The sequence below is a fragment of the Bombus huntii genome, chromosome 13 (genome assembly GCF_024542735.1).
Source record: "Bombus huntii isolate Logan2020A chromosome 13, iyBomHunt1.1, whole genome shotgun sequence".
Lineage (NCBI taxonomy): Eukaryota > Metazoa > Arthropoda > Insecta > Hymenoptera > Apidae > Bombus > Bombus huntii.
The window spans coordinates 6,870,115-6,892,176 of NC_066250.1; the positions used below are offsets into that span (position 1 = coordinate 6,870,115).

Below are 22,062 nucleotides of genomic sequence, written 5' to 3' on the forward strand. Positions count from 1 at the left end.
TTAATACAGCCGTGTGTGTTTCGCCTACAGTTGCTCACGAAAGTATTCGAACACTTGTAGAAACATTTTATGAATATATTGCGTGTGTTAAACGAAACGTTTTTATATTTCATTAGCACTGTAATGACATTCGAGTGTCATTATTACATTGGTAAATTTCGAGACAAATCTGGTAATGCAAGTACATAGCAATAAGTGCAAAAATATTTAAACAAACTATTATCCACTTATACATACACTTATATACACTTATGGCATAGTTCAGTTATTCATGCTGTATTCTAGTATCTTTTTCTTTTTACTAAATACATATTTATTATATATTTTCAGATTAGATTTAAGTTTTACCGATATAATCATAACAGTAGACATGTAATCCTATCACAATACTAATGAAATTTAAAAATCTTTAATGTAAACACACAATATACAGATACAAATTTCTTATGGCGTGTGTGTAAATACTTTTGCTAGCTGCTGTACGTTACACGCAAACTGGTACACAACACGCGTCCTCCTCTCTCGTTTCTCTTGGCGTCAGATGGAAATTACCGATCCGATATGCAAATAGCCGAGGTGACCACTAATGCGTGGTTAACGGTAACGTTATTAACGGATCGTTACACGATGTCCACGCGACGTAGGTGTACGCCAGCGTAATTATACGTGCACGCGTCTATTTCACGCTCGCGACTCCCTATCGTTTCATGTAACTGTTGTTCTCGCTTTCCATGGCGGAAATTGAGATTTAGTGCAGGGGAAGAAAAAATCTTATATTTAATATACAAACAGCCGTGTTACAAAAGACTCTGCTTCTCTTTATGATAGTTGAACACGCGGTCGGGCAACCGCGGATACGAGTCTCTGATTTATTCCCGTAGCGATCACGAAACGAACGGGTTAATCTACCGCGGTTAAATTTAACGTGTACGATTTCGATAAGATTTCCTGATAAGATGTGCCGACCAGGTGTTCTAGGAACGACGTATGATGCAATGGCGCGGAATTACGTTCGGGAATGAATAACCGAGTTGGAACGAAAAACACCGTGACCAGTTCAATGATCAATTCATTTCGCTGGAGGAACAAAGTGGGTAAAAGAGAGAACGACCGTGTAACGTGCACTTGTATACGTGTACTGTTACATACCGTGGGTGGATGCTGCGTGAAAGTGACTCAGGTAAAATTCTCGAAATTAAAAACGATGAGTAACGACCGTGAGATTAACGAAACCATGATACCGGTATTTGTTTCGACGACCAGCTAAACTGAACGAGGAAAAGAAAAATTGGGACGGACTTAAGAGTCCGTTGCCACCGAAGGTGATTCAGCTCAGTATTTCCAGCAAGTAATAGCACGGTAAACGAAGAAAGAATCGAGGGATGAGCTCTCTGTTCGAGTCGAAACTCGACAAGTGTGTTCCCTGGAAACGGCTGAATAAAAGAATGTTAATGCATTGTCGCAAAAGCGACGACGGGGATAAAATGTTCCAGAAATTTCAGCGTGACGACCGGTGTGGATGTCAGCCGGCAGAAAAAGCCGCGTTTTGTTGAACCGGTGTGACTCAGTGGTAAAGGAAACCGGGAACAAAGGGACTGTTGTGTGCTCGTCGACGATAATTGCACGACAATATTGGAGGATATTTGGCGGCAGCGTAAAGCGATTGTCTGATGCGCGTATACCTTATCAAAACCTCCCTATCGGGAGAGCCGGTCGGCGAATAAATTGCAGACAGCAAAAGCAATCTAATCCGAATCCGTGATCTTGATGCATACGAAACAAAAACTATCCTAATTTCTCGTAATACTATCTCACAACGGAGGGAAGCAAAGCCACATCCTCGTGACATATGGCATCGGATCTAAATTAAAAAACGATCCTCGCGTCCGTGTTTCTTCGCCAGCTTTCTCCGGATTTCGTGTGTCGTGAGTCGTGAGCAACAGCGTGTGTCGCCGTTCGAATTCTTGAATTACACGCTAACATATATAGCAACATCTTCTGGCGAGCACATTTATAAAGTAACGCGCGTGCTTCTGGTGCGCACTCGAAAAGATAGGGTTGGAGGAGGGAGGGGCGGGTGTCCGCCGTCTTTTCGATCCCTCCAATGTGTGACTCACTTTATTCTTTTCTCTCTTTCGCAGCTCCCTTTTTTCTTCTTTCTTCTTTTTTCTCTTTTATACTCCGCTCCCTCCATCCCTTCTTTGCCACCCTCTTTCCCTCTCTGTTTCTCCGGCTGACACTTCGAGAAGTAGACACGTACGCACGATACGCGAGAGGAGGAGGCACGCAGAATTTATTACGGTGCGGTGGCCGGTCTTATTTTAAGACTAGCGACCAACAACACGCATATTCCGTGTGTGATGCGTGTGCACGCACACACGGGTGTATGCGGGTTACACGCGCGTCTTCTTGACGCCTCTGTGCTTCTGTTTGTGTTCACGGGGTACTTACTTACGGGGACGAGTCAATGGATATTATAGTCGACAGATGTACATACTACGGCTGTCTAAATTTGACACCGTCACGGCTACGGTTCGAAAAATTCTTTTTTCCATTCGTTTTTCTGAATCGTTCGATCTGGATCCTTCTGCATTTACTAATTAACAATATATTACTAATATGTTAATAATAAATAAATATATTGACAAATTACTATTTCTAAGTGGTGGATAGACTTTTCTTTTGTAATTTTACAAAATCGCGCGAGCAGCTGTAATTTATAGAATTTGATTGTAAATTCTATTGGATTTATCACCGAACTTGTTGCAGTTATATAAGAAAATTTATTAGTGCCTATTGATAATTTACGATTTGCAAGATCTCATTAAAATTGGTTAATTATGCAAGAGGGGCTTGTTATTAAATGGCAGTTTGATTTCAGGGATCGATCGAATTATTTGATACACAATGTCATATGCGTGTAGCTAGAACGTAGCGTAAGCGTATAGAAAGTTGTGAAATGGACCACAGAGGCTGATTCGATGCGTTGGCGATAGAAATGAGTCAGTACGGATAATTTATCGACCTACTACGGTAGAGAGGATTCGCGTGTACCGGAATATTCAATCGTAGGAAGTGGGATAAGAATTTCATGTAGTAATTGTGCATGATTTTCAGAATACAGACGGAGGTGATTGCTTGGACAAAAATAAGTTAATTAAAAGAATAATTCATTATATCGTTTTTACGCAGCCTGGTAAATACGTCGCGGTGTTTTGTATGTAAACTGGTACCATGGAACGCGCGTTGCATCACGGTTATAACAATAATTCGTCGTATTACTATGTGCTAATGACGACGGTATTTGCTTGTCTGAAATATTATTGTTCTCTAAATTTGACTCGAGCGCGACATTGTCTGAGTCATCAGACAAAACGATTTTGTTTGTTGAATATCCAATTGTTACATAAAATATTTTCGACGAAAGAAAAAAAACGTCGATAATTCTTTCGAGTATTCTTTGATTGAAATCTCTTATTTATCACCTTTGAAAGTTGAAGAAAACTGAAATATTATTTTCTTTGTATTTTCTAACAGTCTATAGAATATATGACTTTACTTAAAAAATAAAGAAATATTAAGTATTTCGATATATCTTGAAAAATGGAAAAATACTGATTAAGAAATTTTAACTGAGAAGGGTATACGAAAATCCGTTGTTTACTTACCGAAATCTGCGGATATTTTCGAGCGTTCGTTTCGTTGGAACGGAATAGAAAGGCTCAGTATCCAATATCATATTTGGTATCTTCCAACTTAATTTATTTTTAATGCAGAACCGCGACGGCTAAGCAAAGGTCGCGCATAAAATTTACAATCATTAAATGCCATCGATTACCGTCGGAGAGAAACAACACAGAAATTCTAGTTATTTGTCATTGCGATGCAACCGTAGACATTTTAACGAACTCACAGCGATACCAGTTACTCGCGTACAGGTCGATCACGATGAGGAAGGATAAAAAAAAAAGAGAAAAAGAAAAGAGGACTAAGTGGAAAAAGAAACGCTTCGTTACTGGATTACACGTATTTCTAATTAATTCCAGCAACGGTATATCTTCGTGCCAGACCATACGTCAAGCGTCACGACATCGCGACAGACCTCGCTCCGAGCGATATCTCTTTTCAAGTAAAGCGAAATAAAAAAAGAACAAGGAAACGATACAACATAGAATCTAAAAACGAAAATATATAAAAAGAAATGGAAGAAATTAGGACGAGGGAAGAGACCTATCGTCTTTCTAATCCGAACGTCGTTCGAGTTATAGGCGCGGCCCATTAATGGAACCTCCTCGTCGAAGGATGTACCGCGGGTTAGAGGGGTTAAATGATGCCGTATATCCGAGACAACGTCATGAAATCGTGGCTTGTTTTTCCTTTACGGCTGTTCCTATGGAACCACTTACGGCGTGCGTACTCGCGTACATTAAAGCACGCGCTGCCCCAGGCCTCTTAATGCGTACCGCATTTGCGTTTCTTACTGCTCCAGCCAATGGAACACCATTTACGCTCGGATAGGCTAATATCGATTCCAACGTTTTTCCAACATTACGCCAGAACAAGTTGAGCTCATCGTTCTTGTTCTGTGACTGAGGTTGGCAGACATTTCATCGTCTGCATACGAATTATTGACATCGTTTTCCTTTCATGAAAAATATTTTATGAACGTTTAAAAAACAGAATCGTTTTATCCGATGACTCAGACGGCGTCGTGCAGAGTTAAATTTAGAGAACTAGCTTGATTGTAAAAATGAAAACATTTACAATTTAACTCTTTCACGCCCGATATTGTGCTTTAAAATCTTATTACTGTACCGCGATCTGAACAGATATATGTTTTATCTACCAAATATTATAACGAATATAATGTACATTTTACTAACAAAAGAAAAATCGATCTTCTTTCAAAAAGATTAGAAACATGTGTCTTCATTGTCAGTAATAATTGACGAATGAAAAATTGAGCCTCTTTTTCTTCAGCTTGAAGAACATTTCACTCTGAAAGGGTTAAGATAATAAGGGTATCGAGTTAGAACGTTATTTCTTTAGACTAATATTATATTATGAAATTATTGACTCTGTAAAGTGACAGAATTACCGCCGCGGCTACCCGATCAATTGCGATTTGAACTCAGTCAGAAATATTAGCCAAATGTTTGATTACCGAACAGCGATTGATCAAATATCGGAGTAGCAGGGCGGCATTATCTAATACGGGAAAACAAACATTCCGTGTAGACGTCAATTTACGCGATTCTATATCGTTTGTGTAATTATCCCGTATTTGTGGAGCCAATGTGCTATGCGTAAACACTAGAAACGTGTCGATTATGAAACAATAAATCCATTATGAGCCGATCAAAATTGTGATCGACACTACCATTGAAATTCAAATATCATTATATAATAATCGAATAAAAAAATTTACACCATTAACAAGCAATTATTCTTCTCCAAAAAATTTCCGCTGTTAATTACACCAATTCCTTGTTCATCCAACATCGTCAAACACTTTCAAACACTGGAGTTATCTCTACGCAGAAGGTTTTGTAGGAAATAGTACGCGAAGAAACGGCCTAGAACGGGATAATCGTAATGAGACGTTTTTCTGCCCGACAAATGACATTTGTCATAAAAATTCACAATTCGTAACGTCGTAGCTGTCTATAAATAAATTTACGCTATCAATAGCCAATTATGTATTCTACGTCATATAGCTTCCTCTGTTGATTACGCTGTTTAACAAACATCTAACGGAATCGATCGCGATTTCTTACTCATGCAACGTCGTCAGATGCTTTCAACCACTAGAATCCCTATGCAGAAGGTTTTAAGGAAAATTTAAAGCGCAAAAACGACGTAAAACAGGATAACATCCACGACGAATCAAAGAAACATTGATCGTAATAAGTAACGAGACGTTTTTCTGGCCGACAACAGATGGCATTCGTCGAGAAACGTTGAACCGTACAATTATGCGGTTACGTTCGTTTGGTTAGGTGGGGATCCCCGGTGCGGTCGTAAGTTTCCATCGGATCGTTACTCGCCGGCTGGTGAGAATCATTACTCGCCTGCCATTATGCGACTCGCTTTTTGCCCGGTGCTTACGTGGGTGTGCTAGCCATGACGCACATAATCGTAAACAGCCGTGACGTTGCGAGGCGGAAGAAGCAAGAAGCTTTGATTGGACACTGGCTCGACTCGCTTATCTTCCACGATTTCGAGAATAACACAAGACAGCGAACCTAGACGGGTTTCGACTACGTATCGAGGGGATACGAGTATCTTATTCGGTCCTTGAGCTAATTGTGCTATTGACGAGATCGATATCAATATTATCGGTAGACTAGTTGATCTAAATATTTTCATAATATATCTAGTTAATAATAACCTATGTAACTGGAATCTTTATTTCGAATAGCATACAACGATGTTTCCTCCTCGTGGAGCACGTAGGATGCTGCAAACAAAAGCCTGAGTCTCGTAGTAACTTAATCTGAACTTATAGTGGCCGCTGAGAGGAGCAAAAATATTATATAAATCATACAATATCAGATAAATAATCAACATGGATTCTCTAGACCCGATCCTTTCGTTGAAAGACACGAAAATATTTATTTCAATACGAAACTGATCTTCGATAATCATGGATCGATGTCTCGCATTACGTGTATTCTCTGTAGCGCGTACTAAATTATTTATTGAAGTCTTTAAGTGTTTCATGAGAAGGAATCCTGAAGATTCAAATCGGATCATCGAGCGAGACATTGCATCGAATCTCTTAAATCTCATTATACTACATGTACTCTATAAAGTAGTAATACTCTACCTTTAATTATAAAACGTAAAAGAAATGAGAGAGAGTAATGATTTTACATCCAGATTACTTACACATTTCTTCGTAACTTCTATTTCTATTTTTATTTCTATTTGTTAAACGGTATACGATAACAATATCTCTTAAATCATATACCTAAACTTCAATTTACTACTATATATATATAAGATATTGTATATCTCTGTATATCTACTGTATATATATATATAAGATACTTTAAACTCTAAAGGATTTTTAGAAGTATCAAAGTGATTCTCGTGAATAATGTTTGGTACATGGCATATGGCATCGGTTCACAAAGAGAGGCGGAGATTTCCTTGCGGGATCTTCGCGGTGTCTCCTTTACACGCTCGTAAATTACAACGTTGGATTCGAGAGTGATTCTCTTTCCGAAATCACCACGGGGTCGTATCACCTCGTCGTCGATGCGAACGATTTCGAGGCTCTTCGGGTAGAAAATAGAAACCAAGATGATCTCCTCGGCAATCCTCTTGCCCCTCCATGACGTGTTAAGGTTCTCGTTACAGCCGCGTTTCGAATCACCGCAGTAGAGCAGCCGGAAACAAACGAGATCGACCATCGTCCCGTATATTTCCAGAGGCGTGCTCTCTCGTTGCTCCTTCTCTTCCTCTTTACTCGTTCTCTCCTTCTCTTCCTCTTTACTCGTTCTCTCCTTCTCTTTCCTCGTGCACGTTCTATCCTGTTTCTGTCTTCCTTCTGGTAGCTCGGTATCATGAGCGCGGAACACATCGAGAAACGCGCCCTGACGACGCGCATCGCTGGTAAATTTAAATGCGACCGGTCACGAGACGAGAGAAGCGCAAGTACCTCGCGAGTACGTGAGGGTGAGAGAGCACGAGCGCGTGCGTACTCACGCACACGCACGTGTTCAGCTGAGAGAGGCTGTGGCCTGCGTGCGCCTTTTAAATATAGAATATGGAGCACCTTGCCCGCCACCGCGACGCGATGGGATTGTGCAAGCGTAACTTTCTGTTCCCTGCACTCACCACGTGTCCGCACCATTTTCCCCGCGGTCTTCTTCCATCGGCTGCTCCGTATTTTCTTTCGAAACAGACCCTCATTGGCGGGCCGCGAATACGAGATTCGAGCGGAGAATAGGATTTGGGTTAGTTTAAGTTTCAATTTCGATCGTTAGCCTCTATTTTGTGTTTGAATCCTACACTGAGTCGCGAAAGTATGCAAATTCTCATCGTAAAAATTTTTTGTTTCCATATTGTTATATGGAAAATATGTAATAGGACGTTGTCATGTAAATTGTAATGCCTTTGTATTCTGCTCGGTCAATATTTATGAAGAATACTAAATGGGCATACATCTATTAGCTCGACAAATACATAAATAGCCATTTTAATTCAAAAAGTTGGATTAATAATCGTAACAAGTTGTTTGTAGATACAAAAGGTATGAGTATTTTAGAATTGGTTTAAAACCGCAGAATAAGTAGCGCTCGAGAATATATGTGCTTAAAAGTGTTTCGATATTAGAAAAAATCGAAGGTTCTCGAGTGAAGAACAATGAACTATGTATCTTCGATATTACTTGCAACTTTTATGTATTCCAACTTTGCTCGAGATATTCAATATTGTTAAGAGATCGAGCGCAAGCTTCTGGTTAAAATCTACTTAGTCACCACGTACATTTCTCAAAGCACATTCTCATGAAAAGTTAAAAGCTATCTCATCCAGGATTCAATTTATTTAAAAGCAATATCTTTTTCTTTCTTAGTTCTTTCGAAGAACTCACGGAATGTTTGAAACTGTGCAGTCAGATCTAAATCTATTTGTAATATACATGATCCGATCTTTAATTGAAAATGTAGCGGGATTATATGTAGAACGTTGGTTGGGAAGTCCATGGATTGCGAAGCATGAGAGAAGTTACACGAGAAATTTACACGAAAAAAGATTTCGCAAACGTATCTTTATACGTGGCTACCATTAAAATAATATAGAATAAAAAAATTGCACGATAACCAGACTTACCTCAAAAACTATCGCTTGTAAACTCCTATATTCGATTACTCAATTTGAAACACCGTCTATGGTGGTATCACGAAGAATCACATTTCATAACATATCTATATACGTAGCTAACTTCAATATGCGTACAGAGCAAAAATTATACGATAACCAGCCGTACCATATAAACCATAGATATCGAAATCATTAATATAGGCTTAGAATTAGATTGCTAAATACATAAAACACATTTCACGTTGGTATCACGAAGAACTGTACTTCATATACATAACTACTGTATACGTTGCGAGATAACTAGCCTTCATAAACGAAGCCACAGATATCAACAAGTTATTATAAACTTCGTATTTAATTGGTCAACTTTAAAACACTCGTCATGGGTGGTATCGCGATGACTTCATAAATATAACTACGTCAATATGAGTTGTAGAATAAAAATTGCGCGACAGTTAGTGCTTGCTCGTAAATTATGGTTATAGATATCTATGCAAAAAAATTGTCATATTCCTTTTATTTGGTTGGTCAATTTTAAAACATCTTTCATACTCGATATCATATCAATTTCGATCAAATCGATTGAATTTCAGCGTTCATCGATTCTCCAATTATAACGCATCTCAGCAGAACGCCTCCTCGTTGTAATTTACCATCGCGGCGATATTGCTTTACGGACGTCGAAATAACGCTGTCGTCGCTCCATTTTCGTTCCTTCATATTCTTATTTTCACGGAACACGCGTGGGCTGTTCTTCTTGCGATACGTACACGACCAATCCCTCGCGATTAATATAGCCGTGGCGCGTGTAAGCCGACGATTCCGTGAACGCGATAACGAGTCACGGGCTTCTTCCTCCGATTCTAAACAACGTTTCTTAGCCCTCGGAGAGACGCTTTAAAATATTTATTGTATCTTGTAAAGTCACCATGCAACATCAACACACTATAAAACTCGATTCAGCGCTGCCCATTGTCGTCATCTTCCTCCGTAAAAGATTCGAGTTTCTCTCGTTTCCTTGGTCAATAAGAACATACATACGCTGGGCCAGTTTCTTCATTGAAATATAAAATGGACGCAATTAGAATCGCTCCTAGTAAAAGACTTGACTTATCGATTCGGTTGAACCAATTAAGCCACGCAATATCTCCGGTTGTTTATAAATTACGATCGGTACCGTGGCATTTTTTAGCAATTTCGTTTCTAGATTGCGAATCGCTGTCACGAGGGAAAGATCCGTGCAATTTATATCGATAGTAGTATTCGTCTTGGTTATACGTATTCAGCTGGTTTTCTTGTATCAATGAATTTACCTCTGGGATTGGTACGATCGAAGCAAAACTTGACTATAAACTACGAAAACTAGTTAGGCCTGTTTTCTATGATATCCTTTTCTTCCCTTCTCCTTGTATCAGCCACGGCGATCCACAGAGAGACACGCCTTTCAAAGGCTGTCACGCAACGAGATAACTGCATTAATGTTTCAGTAACGATGATGACCAGTCGGGAGGATTTAATCTTCGCGAAGTTTCATTCGAATTACCGTAACTTCCGATGTAGCTTGTACTTACTTATTTCACGCAGATGGGAGTGACACGTGATTACACGCGTGTTTTAATCCCATCGTAATATCTGTGCCGGACGTGGCTCCTGCGTCGCAATTATCTACACTGACGATCATCGTTATAACTTACAACATAGCCGAACTTGCGATTGCTGATAATGCGAAAGAGAAGATACGCAGGAGTAGAAAGATGGAAGAAGCAGGAGAACACATACAATCTTCGAAAACGAAGAAATATTCTAATGTATATGTATAAATAGCTGTAAAGAAGATAAATTTTGTGGTAAATAATAAAAGGGAGAATCTATTCGGGCAAATGCTGAAATTTAAGAACAGACTCGAATGTTAAAACATTCAAAACTTTGATAATTTAAAAATATATAAATTCAAAGCTCTGGAAATGCGGAAATAAAAAATTTCCAGATTTGAATATTCCAATGTTTCGAAATTGAAATCTAAGAATTAAAAAATTTAAAGTGCTAACAATTCGAAACCTAGAGACGTGCATAATTGGAGATATCCGCGGCATATTTATTTCCGTAGAAGCGACCAAGTAACTTCCATCGATGGAATTCCTTTTCCACGAATCCCAGGCTAATCCAGACAGGTCACTGGCCAAGTCCAATATATTATCGACCCGGGACAGATAGAAATTTATTATGGATAGCATGGGGACCGCGTAACATAGAGAACGGCGATCGTATTTTGGCAAATATCATTGCGGACGTAGTCGATAACTCAGTGATTCGTCATCGACTGCCGGCCGATAGTCAAATGAACGGGCTGTCGTAAATCGTTGCACCAGTGTGCACTAACGCATAAATCAAAACACACACGGCTGTCAGGTGTTTCAGGCAGTCTCGTTATCGTTACGTCACGCGCGTGATATCGAGTATATGCGAAAATATTCGAGAGAAAATACGTACGCTGGACCAATGCTAACGTTAGTTCACTGATACGATTAATCCTGGCTAATTGTACCGACGATAATTTATCCCTTCCAACTTTTTTTTTCTCCTTCAAGCTTTTTTGTCTTGCAATTTCACATAGCAAACAGGGTAATAATAAACGCGACGCGGACGTGTCGACGAACATTAAACAAACGTTCCAGCGCCACTAGGACGCCAGTGAAAGTATAATAGTGAGGATATTAATGAGTACAAAAGACTCCACCTTCGTGGCCACGCAATGCATGCTTTTTATTACATCGTCCGCGTGACTTATATTTAAACGAGGCGACGCTGTTACACTATACTCTCTCATCTGTAGTCTATATGACGTAGTGACGCAAACGCGAGGACGAATTGTCGCGTTATTAACTCGACGGGACTCGAGAGCAAGTAGTACCGTGGCTGACACTTAAAATCAATTAGCGGTACGCGTCAATTAGAAAGTCGACTGGCCTCTCCTCGATGTCAATTTCTTAGTAGCTGAGCTTTGGAGCGTGGAATAATCGTTCTGCTTCTTAACCCTCCTTTCGATATCTTTTAGCTGTATGTAGTTCATATTGACACTAATATCGGCATTTATTCACAATTGTTCTTCGTTTTCACTATGAAAAGTAAATAAAGATTCTTCGCTGTCTTGGATTTCAATTACTCGTGCAATGTCCAACGGGTTTTAAAATTACCTAGATGTACGTGTTTTAATATACGAATTTATCGATAGATAGCAGTCTGGACAAAACAAAATTATTGAAATTCAACCATATCGTGACAGTTATGTAAGCTACTAAACTTATACTACGGAGAAAGAATTCATCCAAGCCTATTACGCATAAATACCCAACGTTACTTGAAATTCTTCAGATATCCACACGTATCCAGTCTCTTAAAATTTGTTCCCCTTCGCGTTAAACCTCGTACTCCCACGATGAAATTAAAATACCGTACTCCATAAAATAATTTGCATATCAAGTACGACCGATTAAATTTCCAACTTTTATACGCCTTTCTTCATCCCCTAGACCGGAACGCCTCACTCAGATGGACGATTTATAGAAGAAAGTTCCTCGAAAAGGAAGCGACGAGAGGTAAGGGTAAAATTCGAGGAAACAGGTTCTCGGGGAGATGGTCGTCGTCGACGACATCGCGACGACACAACCACGTGATCGATAGTCGTTTGGCCGGCTAGAACGTTTCGATCTCCTCGACGCCGGTCCACTTTGACGCCGCGTTATTATGTAAATCCAACCGGATGTTCTTCCTGGATTCTTCCTCCGCCGCCACGGGCCCGTAATTACTCTCTTCCGGCCTCGAAAATTGCACGGGGGATGGCTCGTCCGAATTTTATACTTGCATCGACTGCATTATGCGCACGAGAACGTGGCACAGTGTAAATTGGCCTCTTCATCCTCGATTCCTCGAGTAATTCCAAGGAAATTCCTAATAATTGACAGGTTGAAAACTAAGCATATTTAAAGTTCGTCCATCAACGTTCATCGAACGGATGTTGAACTTGTTACTAGTTATATTTTTTTTTTATAGGCACGACAATGGAAACGATCGCAATTAGACTTACGTTGATTAAGAAAATAACACGGTGCGGTTCTAAATCATGCAACAGTGTTGTACACGCAATTTATGTGACTGACAATTTATGTGACTTTAGAAGAAATTGTGGTGACCAAAGAAATCGGCGTCCTATCTACCCTCTATCTACTTCCCTCGTTGGAAAAAAAGCCCTTTCCCTTCCTACCGTCGATAATTTGCCTGGAAACGCCCACATAAAGAGTGGAATGTGTTTTCCCCACCTTAACGTTGAAAATATTATTCGAAAATATATCCTCGCAACTTCCACGTTGGTTTATTTTAGCCGTGAATATAATATATCGCGGAAGAATATCAAATATTATTCAAGCAAATTAAAATACAATCATACGATTGTTTCCACGCACGGCAAATCGCCAACGAATTTTTTCCTCGAAAGTGGTTTCGCTTCGCGGTAATTTACTAAAATCAGGATATCGAAACGTAACATGTTCGTCGAATTCCACCGAGAACGTCCCTTTTTCGCAATATGTACAATTACCCAGTCTAACGTTTTCACGTTGGAGAACGATCGATTTCACTTTTGTTTGAATCGAAGAGAAAGAGAGATAGGATATACGCTCGTCGATAAAATTGTACGAAGGAAATGGCATTCGCGCGGTAATTTAACAGCGCGATGTTTTAATTAACGGCGCGCGATATTTTGCACGTCAAAATTGCGCCCGGCCGATTTCATTCTAAATTGAAAAATGACGCTCCTCCCTAAAAATACTCCAGCATCGTACATTTACCTTGTCATTTGAAATATTCCTATCGAAATACGCCGCCGTTCATAAGTAACTGGACACTTTGATCGATTTGTAATAACGGTATGTGAATTTACAAGTGAAACAAAGTTTACAAGTGAATGATGAATTACTAGCTAGAAACTATAAAAACATAGCAATAATATATTTTGCCATTTACTGCATACTTCTGCATATACGTAGTATTTAAATATCAATGATTGCGTTAACAACGAAAGCAATTTCAATCGGTCTTATAAGACTTCTTTCAATGTAACTTATAATACGAAAATTAAAAAATCTGAAGATAAATGGTTTGTCAAGTAACGAAATGGTCCTACAAGCTTTGATAATTACACGCAGCGATTTTATTATCGCCTATAAAAATAAACAAATATCCAGGTACTTGTGAACAGTAGTGCGCGTGTATTTCATTTACAATTTGACAATAAGAAAAAAAAGAAGAAAGAAAAAATCGTATGTCTGTAACAGAAAGAAGAAAAAAAGAAAGGAAAATTTGAAGAGAGAAACACTGACCTTGAGGAGCCGTCGGAAGTAAGGACTGCACGCAGAGAGGACGACCTTGTGCGCGGTGAAGCTGCTACTGTCGCATGCCAGGGTCACATCCACGAAATCCTCCTCGTCCCTCAGATGACGAAATGAACTGAGGATGCTCGAGTGGAAGTCGTTCCACCTGAGTGAGTACTGTTGCTCGCCGCTCGACGAGGACGAAGAGGCCGCCATGGCGTCCGTCCCCTCGGGACCCACGGCCGAGGGCACCAGAGGTGCTATCGTGCTCACTCTGGCACCCCACGAGGACACCTTCACTTCACCCTCTCGTCGCGTTTCACCACGCACCCCTCTATTCTTTATCGACGCCCTTCTGCTTCTTCCACACACCACCCACAGGGACAGTCGTCGGCTGTCCTTGTGCAATTACGTTAATCAAACGCGAGCGATTCTGCGATTTAGTGATCTCCACTCGAGGTTAAACGAGATCACTGTTGTCTTCTGGTTTTCTCCCTTTTGTTAAGTTTGATCTTCTTCATGAAACGTCCTTGTATTAAATTCTATGGTTCTTCAATTTTTCTGTGTTTGTTTAATTTCTTCTTTGACCGACCCGAACTTTCTCTTCTGTTTTGTTTCGTTTTGTTTGTAACTTCTTTCTTTGCGTGACGAACAAGATGTAAGATTTATTACTAATAGAAAACGTCGAAGTATTCGAACGGTGTTCTTCTGGAAGCTGTCTGATGTAAGGAAAAGTCGGGTATAACAGCACGAAGGATCTCATAGTAACGACATCGTGATAGGGACGGGAGGACGTTATCCATCGCTGTTGCTGCGGAGAGACGAGACAATAAACCCACGATCGCTTCTGAAAACAATGCGGCGTCTATTGTGAATGCTTGATCCTTGCCATGTGACGCGCTCTATCGGCCATTTTTTTAATATCGATCGATAAATGCCACAAGATTCATTTTGTATATTAAATCTAGCTCGCTGGGAAATTTCCATTTCTTTCGCTTTAAATACTACCTTCCGAACTATCGTTTGAAACGAGATGGCGACTGAAGACCATTAAAGACTAAATTTCTATTAAAAAACCGTCACAGAAGTGATGCGAATTTGCAAAAGGAATTTATAACAGGATATTTCTACCCAAAATTGTGTCGCCTTTCTACACTAGTTGAAACAATCAAAGGATCGTTTCCCGCGTCACATTGATTTTTATATCCACTTGTTGTATCTGCGATTGTCTTTAAAGTTAATCTCTATCACAATATCACACAACTAACATAATCTATGATTCCTATAAGACACTTTTACGCTTCTATTCTCTTGCCTGATACAATAATGATCATTCATAATAAAGAACCTCTAATTATTCCGAGTGTCTACAAATGTATTTGCTAAATCTTACTGGTTTCTCTCTATCTTAGAAGAGAGGAAACATAGAAATTGAAAAATGATGTACCTTAATCTTGTATTTGATAAGTTCGACGATCTTCCTTCTTCCACTCCAAGACTTCTCCAACAAGCTCCAAACACGACGTGTATTACTTTTTTCCGTTTAATGAAGTCCTTGCGCCCTCTGCCCAGCCACGACTTGATCGACGCGTCATTCCGATATTCGTTGTCGAGAAACGCGACGACACATCTGTCGGTACTCCCTCGTCCTTTGGATGCTAAACGCTTGATTATAGTCTACCAGATCACCTGATTCTCGCGAAACACTAGTGTCCTTGCTTATCATGCCCCTTCACCTCCGCTGTCGCTGTTTTTGGTGTTTCTTTCTTTAACCGCCTTGATCTCTCCAATTCTACAAAATACATGAAACGAAACTCTGGTTAACGTAATTCAATATAAAATTAGTCGGAGCAGCTACGAACATGAGGATAAATTAATCGAGCAACAATTTCGCTCGTTTATTTATTCCTCGCACACTTGAGAAAACGCAGTGCCTCGATTCGAGAAGATTATTAATATTCAGTCAGTCCAGGTTCTATGAACGAAGTTAGTATATACATGAAGGAATTATAGACTAGCTATCGAGCATATATAATCGAGCATAAGAAGAAATAACAACAAATCATCGTAAGATCGGTTCCAAAGCTCCAGTTGCATTTTATTCAGAATGACCAATGAAGGAACGATAAAGCATAATTCCATTACTGAACAAGCAGTGACTAATCGTAATTTTCCCAATGCACGTACAGTATTATGCTGGTCAGCTTTGAGAAACTGTTCTTTGTCATACGTCCCTATAGTACGATGTATTATCAGCAGAATATCATTGAAAGGTTACTTTCGTTGTCTCAAACGTTGTACTTGCAGATCAATTTGGCGCGTTCCTTTTTTTGCACGGAGAATCGTTGCTTTTTCTCTCGTTTTATCAGGCTCTTCTCTTTGTCGATCGAAACGATAAGTGGATACTCCTGCATCTGTCTGACAGAATGAATGGACGGCAAAAGTATTCGAGAGCATCGTATCCGGTTCCTTTCGACGCGTCAACGTGTCGCATACGCTTTGCACGCATACGAGGCTTGTCAATTCTTTTGTACATTGTATCACGATGCGTCTCTTCAACTGAGCTGATACCATCGCGATTTTCCACCACCGAATAATTTATCGGTCCAGTAACAAACAGTCGATCCGACAGGCGTATACAGATTTCTCCTGAAATCTCTCCTGTTGTCATTCAAAATTATATATAACCTTAAAACCTTTAGATGATTATCGGGAATAAATTTACGAAGGTATGAAAAATAAATAATAAGAATGAAGACGAGATTAAGTAAAAAAATAAATAAATAAATAAATAAAAAGAAATAATAGTTGAATATCAAATTTGTATTGATTTTGTAAATATAGAAACGTTATAATCGAACTCCCCTTTTTACGAAGTTAACGATTTCCCATTATCCGGGTAAATGACTGATATCCAACGTATCAACGAACAACCTCTTCGAATAGAATATTAATAACAAAGGTAAAAGAAAATTGAGACCGCTGTAATATCGCAAAACGATAACACGACTATCGGTGATATTTACGATTCCGTGAATTTACTTTATAACAGGCTCGACAAATATTAGAAAACGGCCGAGATATGTGCCAGGTATCGACCGACATAATGGAACAACCAAACGACCAGACTCTATAATTACTTTTCCACCTTTAATTACAAAAAAAAAAGGACGAGATTTCACTGATAGAGATTCGATTACTCGTATCACCGTAAGATTAACGCTCTATAAACAGTCCAAGCAGTCGAATTGTATGTATTTCTCGAGTCCGACGCCGATCTCTTTTAAATTACAGAAGCGTGTAGCAAGTGTGCCAGCGCTGATCAGAAACATGCGAAGATACGAATTACGAGGATTACAAAGAAATCAAAGCTCGATCTGTGGCTGCAACGGTTTCAGGAAATCAAATAAAATATACGACCCGGTTGAAATACTTTCTAAACGATTGGGAACACGCAGAATCGTACAGCGCGGTATTCGCGTAATTTTTATCCGCTAATAGCCCCACGGTTAGAATTCCGTTTCTCGAGGCGGATTTCAGAGGCGTGTACGCGCGGTTGAATCTGGAAATAAATGTGAAAAGGAAAAAAAAAGAAAAAGAAAAAACGAGACCGATGCAATTCAGGCTGCAAACGATAAGTAAGCAACGCGACAGGAATCAAAAACGTAAGTACATACGCCTTCGAGCACTCGCGCATTATGAAACTAACATAATGACCAGAGGAGGATTTCGCAAGCACATACCTAGAAAGCGTTACGAGGCGTGGAGTACGCGAGCTCTGCGTTATCTCAATTACGATATTCATATTAAATACGCATTTTCCTACGAGCAGATTGCCACCCCGAGCACGGATTCGAAACTATTTAAGCAGATCAGCTGATCGACCTATAAGGTGTGTTGGAATTTTATAATTCGTTCGAGAGGACTGTAATGAAAATATCGACTAATTGCAATTGTCATAGCATATTAGTAGAAATAACGTGAATGTAACGTAGTTGGAATTTACCAGTGGAAACGTTCAATCTTGATACGTTCCTTAAATAATATTCGACGACTCGTGTTTTCCTATCCGTAGAAAATGTTCTAAGTATGAGAAAAATTGTCGAGGCTGAGACCAATATTAAGTCGAGAATCAATGGCAAAGGTCCAGATTCTAATAACATTCTAATTTGTATTGATTTTGTATGATTTATAATAATTAAAAATATTTCGTTATGTTAAAGTAGTATCTATATAGTTTTTAGTTCGATACTAAGCATTCATTTGTTGCGCGTTGCTTCTGTTTTGAATATTGAGAAAAAACTCGAAATTAATCCACAACAACACACCACATTACTCTAGATCATGCAACGCGTGTTGATACACTAAACTTTCGTACGATATAGTTCCACTGGTATCTATACCGCATAGTATTATATGCTATTAATAACTACGCGGGTTACACTTGCCGAGATATTTTTAAAAGAGTAAGCTAACGAGGTTTCGTACAAAACGAATGGAAGAAAATTTCTTAGAATTAAATGTAACATAAAACCGATGCAAATGATGTACTATGAGTAATACGATGGAAAATTACAAAGGAAATACCGATTAGTCTTATTTGAAGGAGCTTGTTCAATCACTTCAATTACCTCTTTAAACAAACCGACTCTGTTCATGTTTGTTTTCATGAGCGAAGCGATAAATTCCAGCATCTTTAATTTCGACTTAGTACATTTCGATTTCTTTAATAAAATATTCATGATATTATACAACTTTTATAAATTTATCAGTATTTACATTGCAGAAGAATTATATCCAATAGCTAAAGTTGTTTTTTTTTTTTAGGAATACTTAATTTCCATACATCATTTTTCATAATACCGATTCTACAATACTGTATTTCTAGAATGCATTATTATCAATGACGCGACTCTGTTCATGTTCGTTTTCATGAGCGAAGCGATAAATTTCAGCATCTTTAATTTCGACTTAGTACATTTCGATTTCTTTAATAAAATATTCATGATATTATACAACTTTTGTAAATTTAGCAACAAAATTGCAGAAGAATTATATCCAATAGCTAAAGTTGGTTTTTTTTTTTTTTTTAGGAATACTTAATTTCCATACATCATTTCTTATAATACCGATTCTACAATGTTGTGTTTCTAGAATGCATTATTATCAATAATGCGGTGAGTATCGAAATTTTCATTTCCAACATCGACCTAAAACGCTCGATAAGATAAAATTACGCGTAACATACGAACGATATAAGTCACATATTCACCACGAGCAGTAATGGAAAATTCGAAATCCTCGCTGATGTTATTTGAAGAAACTGCTTCGACCATCTCAATTAACACCTTTAAATCAGAAACGATTCTCAGGCTTCTTCGTACGAACGTTTACGAACTGCGCACGAGTATTGAAATTTTCATCTTCATCGTCCATTTCAAAACACTCGATGTCTTTGGATCAGATGTTTCGCGCGTGCAAAATCGCGCGCTGCGTTCCACGTGTGCGTCATCCAACATATTCCATTATATCGTATGAATGAATCGCGCGTCCCTGAATACATTTCAACCGATCGATCGGGTTCGTCTGGTGTTGGCGCTTAAGCCGTTCCCTCCTCGCTTCCCGCTGTTACACGATTCTGCAAACGGTGTAAAAGCCTCGTGCGGCTTTACTGAAAATTCCGCCGCGTTTCCGACGCGGTAAATATTGAATGAGATAATTAAGGGCCCAGATGTTCGATTCGCGGACTCCAAACGAACACGTTAATTACTCGTCTTCGATCGATCGAAGTTCGAGAATTGGAGCCAAATCTAGCCGAGTGGCAGGACCATTTTGTAATTCAGAATGCACACAGACAAAAGGAGACTTATTTTGACGTAAAAACACGTCGATCTGCATACGTCTGACGCGGCAATTGATTTATGAAGCTACTGACACGAGATCGACCGACTGAACCCGTCTCGACAGGCAGAGACTTGAAACTCGGCATCATTAGCGGTCGTTACTTAGCGCCCGCGGCTGGAATACTTCGATCTTTTTACGATACATCCGCGATTACCGGATCCAGACCGTTGCCTGTTTTAATTAGAAGAAACGAATCATAATCATAATTATCGATCGAACGAATCATAAATAATTCGCGCTCTGTGACGTTTTGAAACGTTCCAGGCACAGAGTGATGGTTTTGCTGGAGGTAGAGACACACATCTATAAAAATACAACAGTAATAATAGATGAGTATTTATTGAATTGGCAACTAAAGATTGCGGATTTTGTCATTAGGTGATAATGATCATTCATACTTACTCACCTATCATTTCATTAGTGACGCTATTTAACTTATTTGTAGAAATTTTTAATTCCTACATTTTAAATTAAAGTACATAAAAGATTCTTTTTTTTTCATATGTAAAAAAACATTCTGAAATATAGAATAAACAAATGAAAATAAAATATCCGATAATGAAAATCTAGTGAAATATCTTTCAAAGAAAAACAGCATTACCATCGAATTAAAACATGTCAATACGAAGCGTTAAACTTCCACCACCGTTGCGCACAGTCGTTGTTATACACCGCGACGACTTTTTGTCTCTTTATTTCTCGTTTGGTTTATTTCTTCTCTTTTTTATCTAAAGTGTTTGCACGGACAAGACGCGATACGCGCGGGCGATAAATCAAAAGATACAACGTTTAAATATTTTATTCGCGGAGAGAAAAAAATTTCGCCGAACCGAATCAAGGACGTCGGGCGCGTAACTTCCTCGAAACCGCGGTTCGTTTTATTATTCCACGGGGCGATCGTAAAGCTCATTGCAGTGCGGCGCAACGCGTTTATAATCGCGAGTCAACAACGCCTATCGCATTACTCGCCACGACCACGCACAGTACTTTTTCAATACTTTATTACATTTCTCGTTGCCACGCACGAGAGCACGCCTCCTCCCTCGCGAGTTTCCGGGAATCTTTTTTCATTCATCGATAAAGGAAGAATATCTCTTCTACGTTATTATCCTATTCCTTTGGTGATCTTGATTATATGCGACGAGGATGCAATTAAAAATCTCGTCTTGTTTTATGCCGCCGACAAGTTACGATTTTTAAATTGAAAAACTTCTAGACACGTATTGTTCCTGCGTTAACGTATGCAAATGCGATGTGAAATTGCAAACTGTTTGCAACACCTTTGGATCATTTGCATATGCAGTCGATTTAATGTGATGCAGTGTAATTACAAGTCAATAAACCTTATCGCGTTACTGTTTATGGAATATCCTTTTTTTCTTCTCAAGTATTTTTTGTATTATTCCTTTTCGAATATTTGAAATATGTTATAAGACATTTACTAATCCTTAAAAACGGTAATAGCTTCGATCACTTATACAATTTCAAGAGTCAAATTGAATCTTTTTAATTATCCATTTCTTTCAGATATATATATAAAATATATATATAATAGATTAAAAATTAAATACCGTTAAGTAACGTTCGATATTCGGATGTCGTACTGTAATATGATTGTAATATGATTGATGTAATATAATTATTAACACAGGCATCTGCAAAGATATCTCCATTTGTATCGATATATAATTTTTACCATATTTGAACTAGTACAATCTAATTAATTTCGAAATTAATTGCTTGGAAGATAACAAACCCATATGTGTCGTTTGATCATTCTTCAGCTTAAATATGCCACCAAAAGATATAATATATTCAAAATGCACGTTCTTGAGTACACGAATTCGTTTGACAAATAGATTCAGTTTGCCATAGTCACATATACGTGTGTTATTTTTCCCAAAAAGATAAAAAAACAAGTATCCCTTCCCGGTCCCAACGAACGGTTTCAAAGCAATAC

At 38.8% G+C, this 22,062-nt stretch overlaps 1 protein-coding gene across 12 annotated transcripts in view; it reads right to left on the bottom strand.

Moving 5' to 3' along the window:
* Window positions 1-22,062, bottom strand: part of LOC126872319 (protein abrupt-like) — a 78,616-nt gene that overhangs the window by 41,208 nt on the left and 15,346 nt on the right. For all 12 annotated transcript variants that reach the window (XR_007691941.1, XR_007691940.1, XM_050632132.1 and 9 more), the window contains 2 exons: window positions 15,646-15,990; window positions 14,208-15,045 (listed from right to left, as the gene is read on the bottom strand). Coding sequence is in view for 10 of the 12 variants with exons in the window: in XM_050632132.1 (XP_050488089.1) it covers window positions 14,208-14,414 (207 nt within the window). In the remaining 2 variants the exon portion in view is untranslated. The remainder of the gene's footprint in view (window positions 1-14,207; window positions 15,046-15,645; window positions 15,991-22,062) is intronic.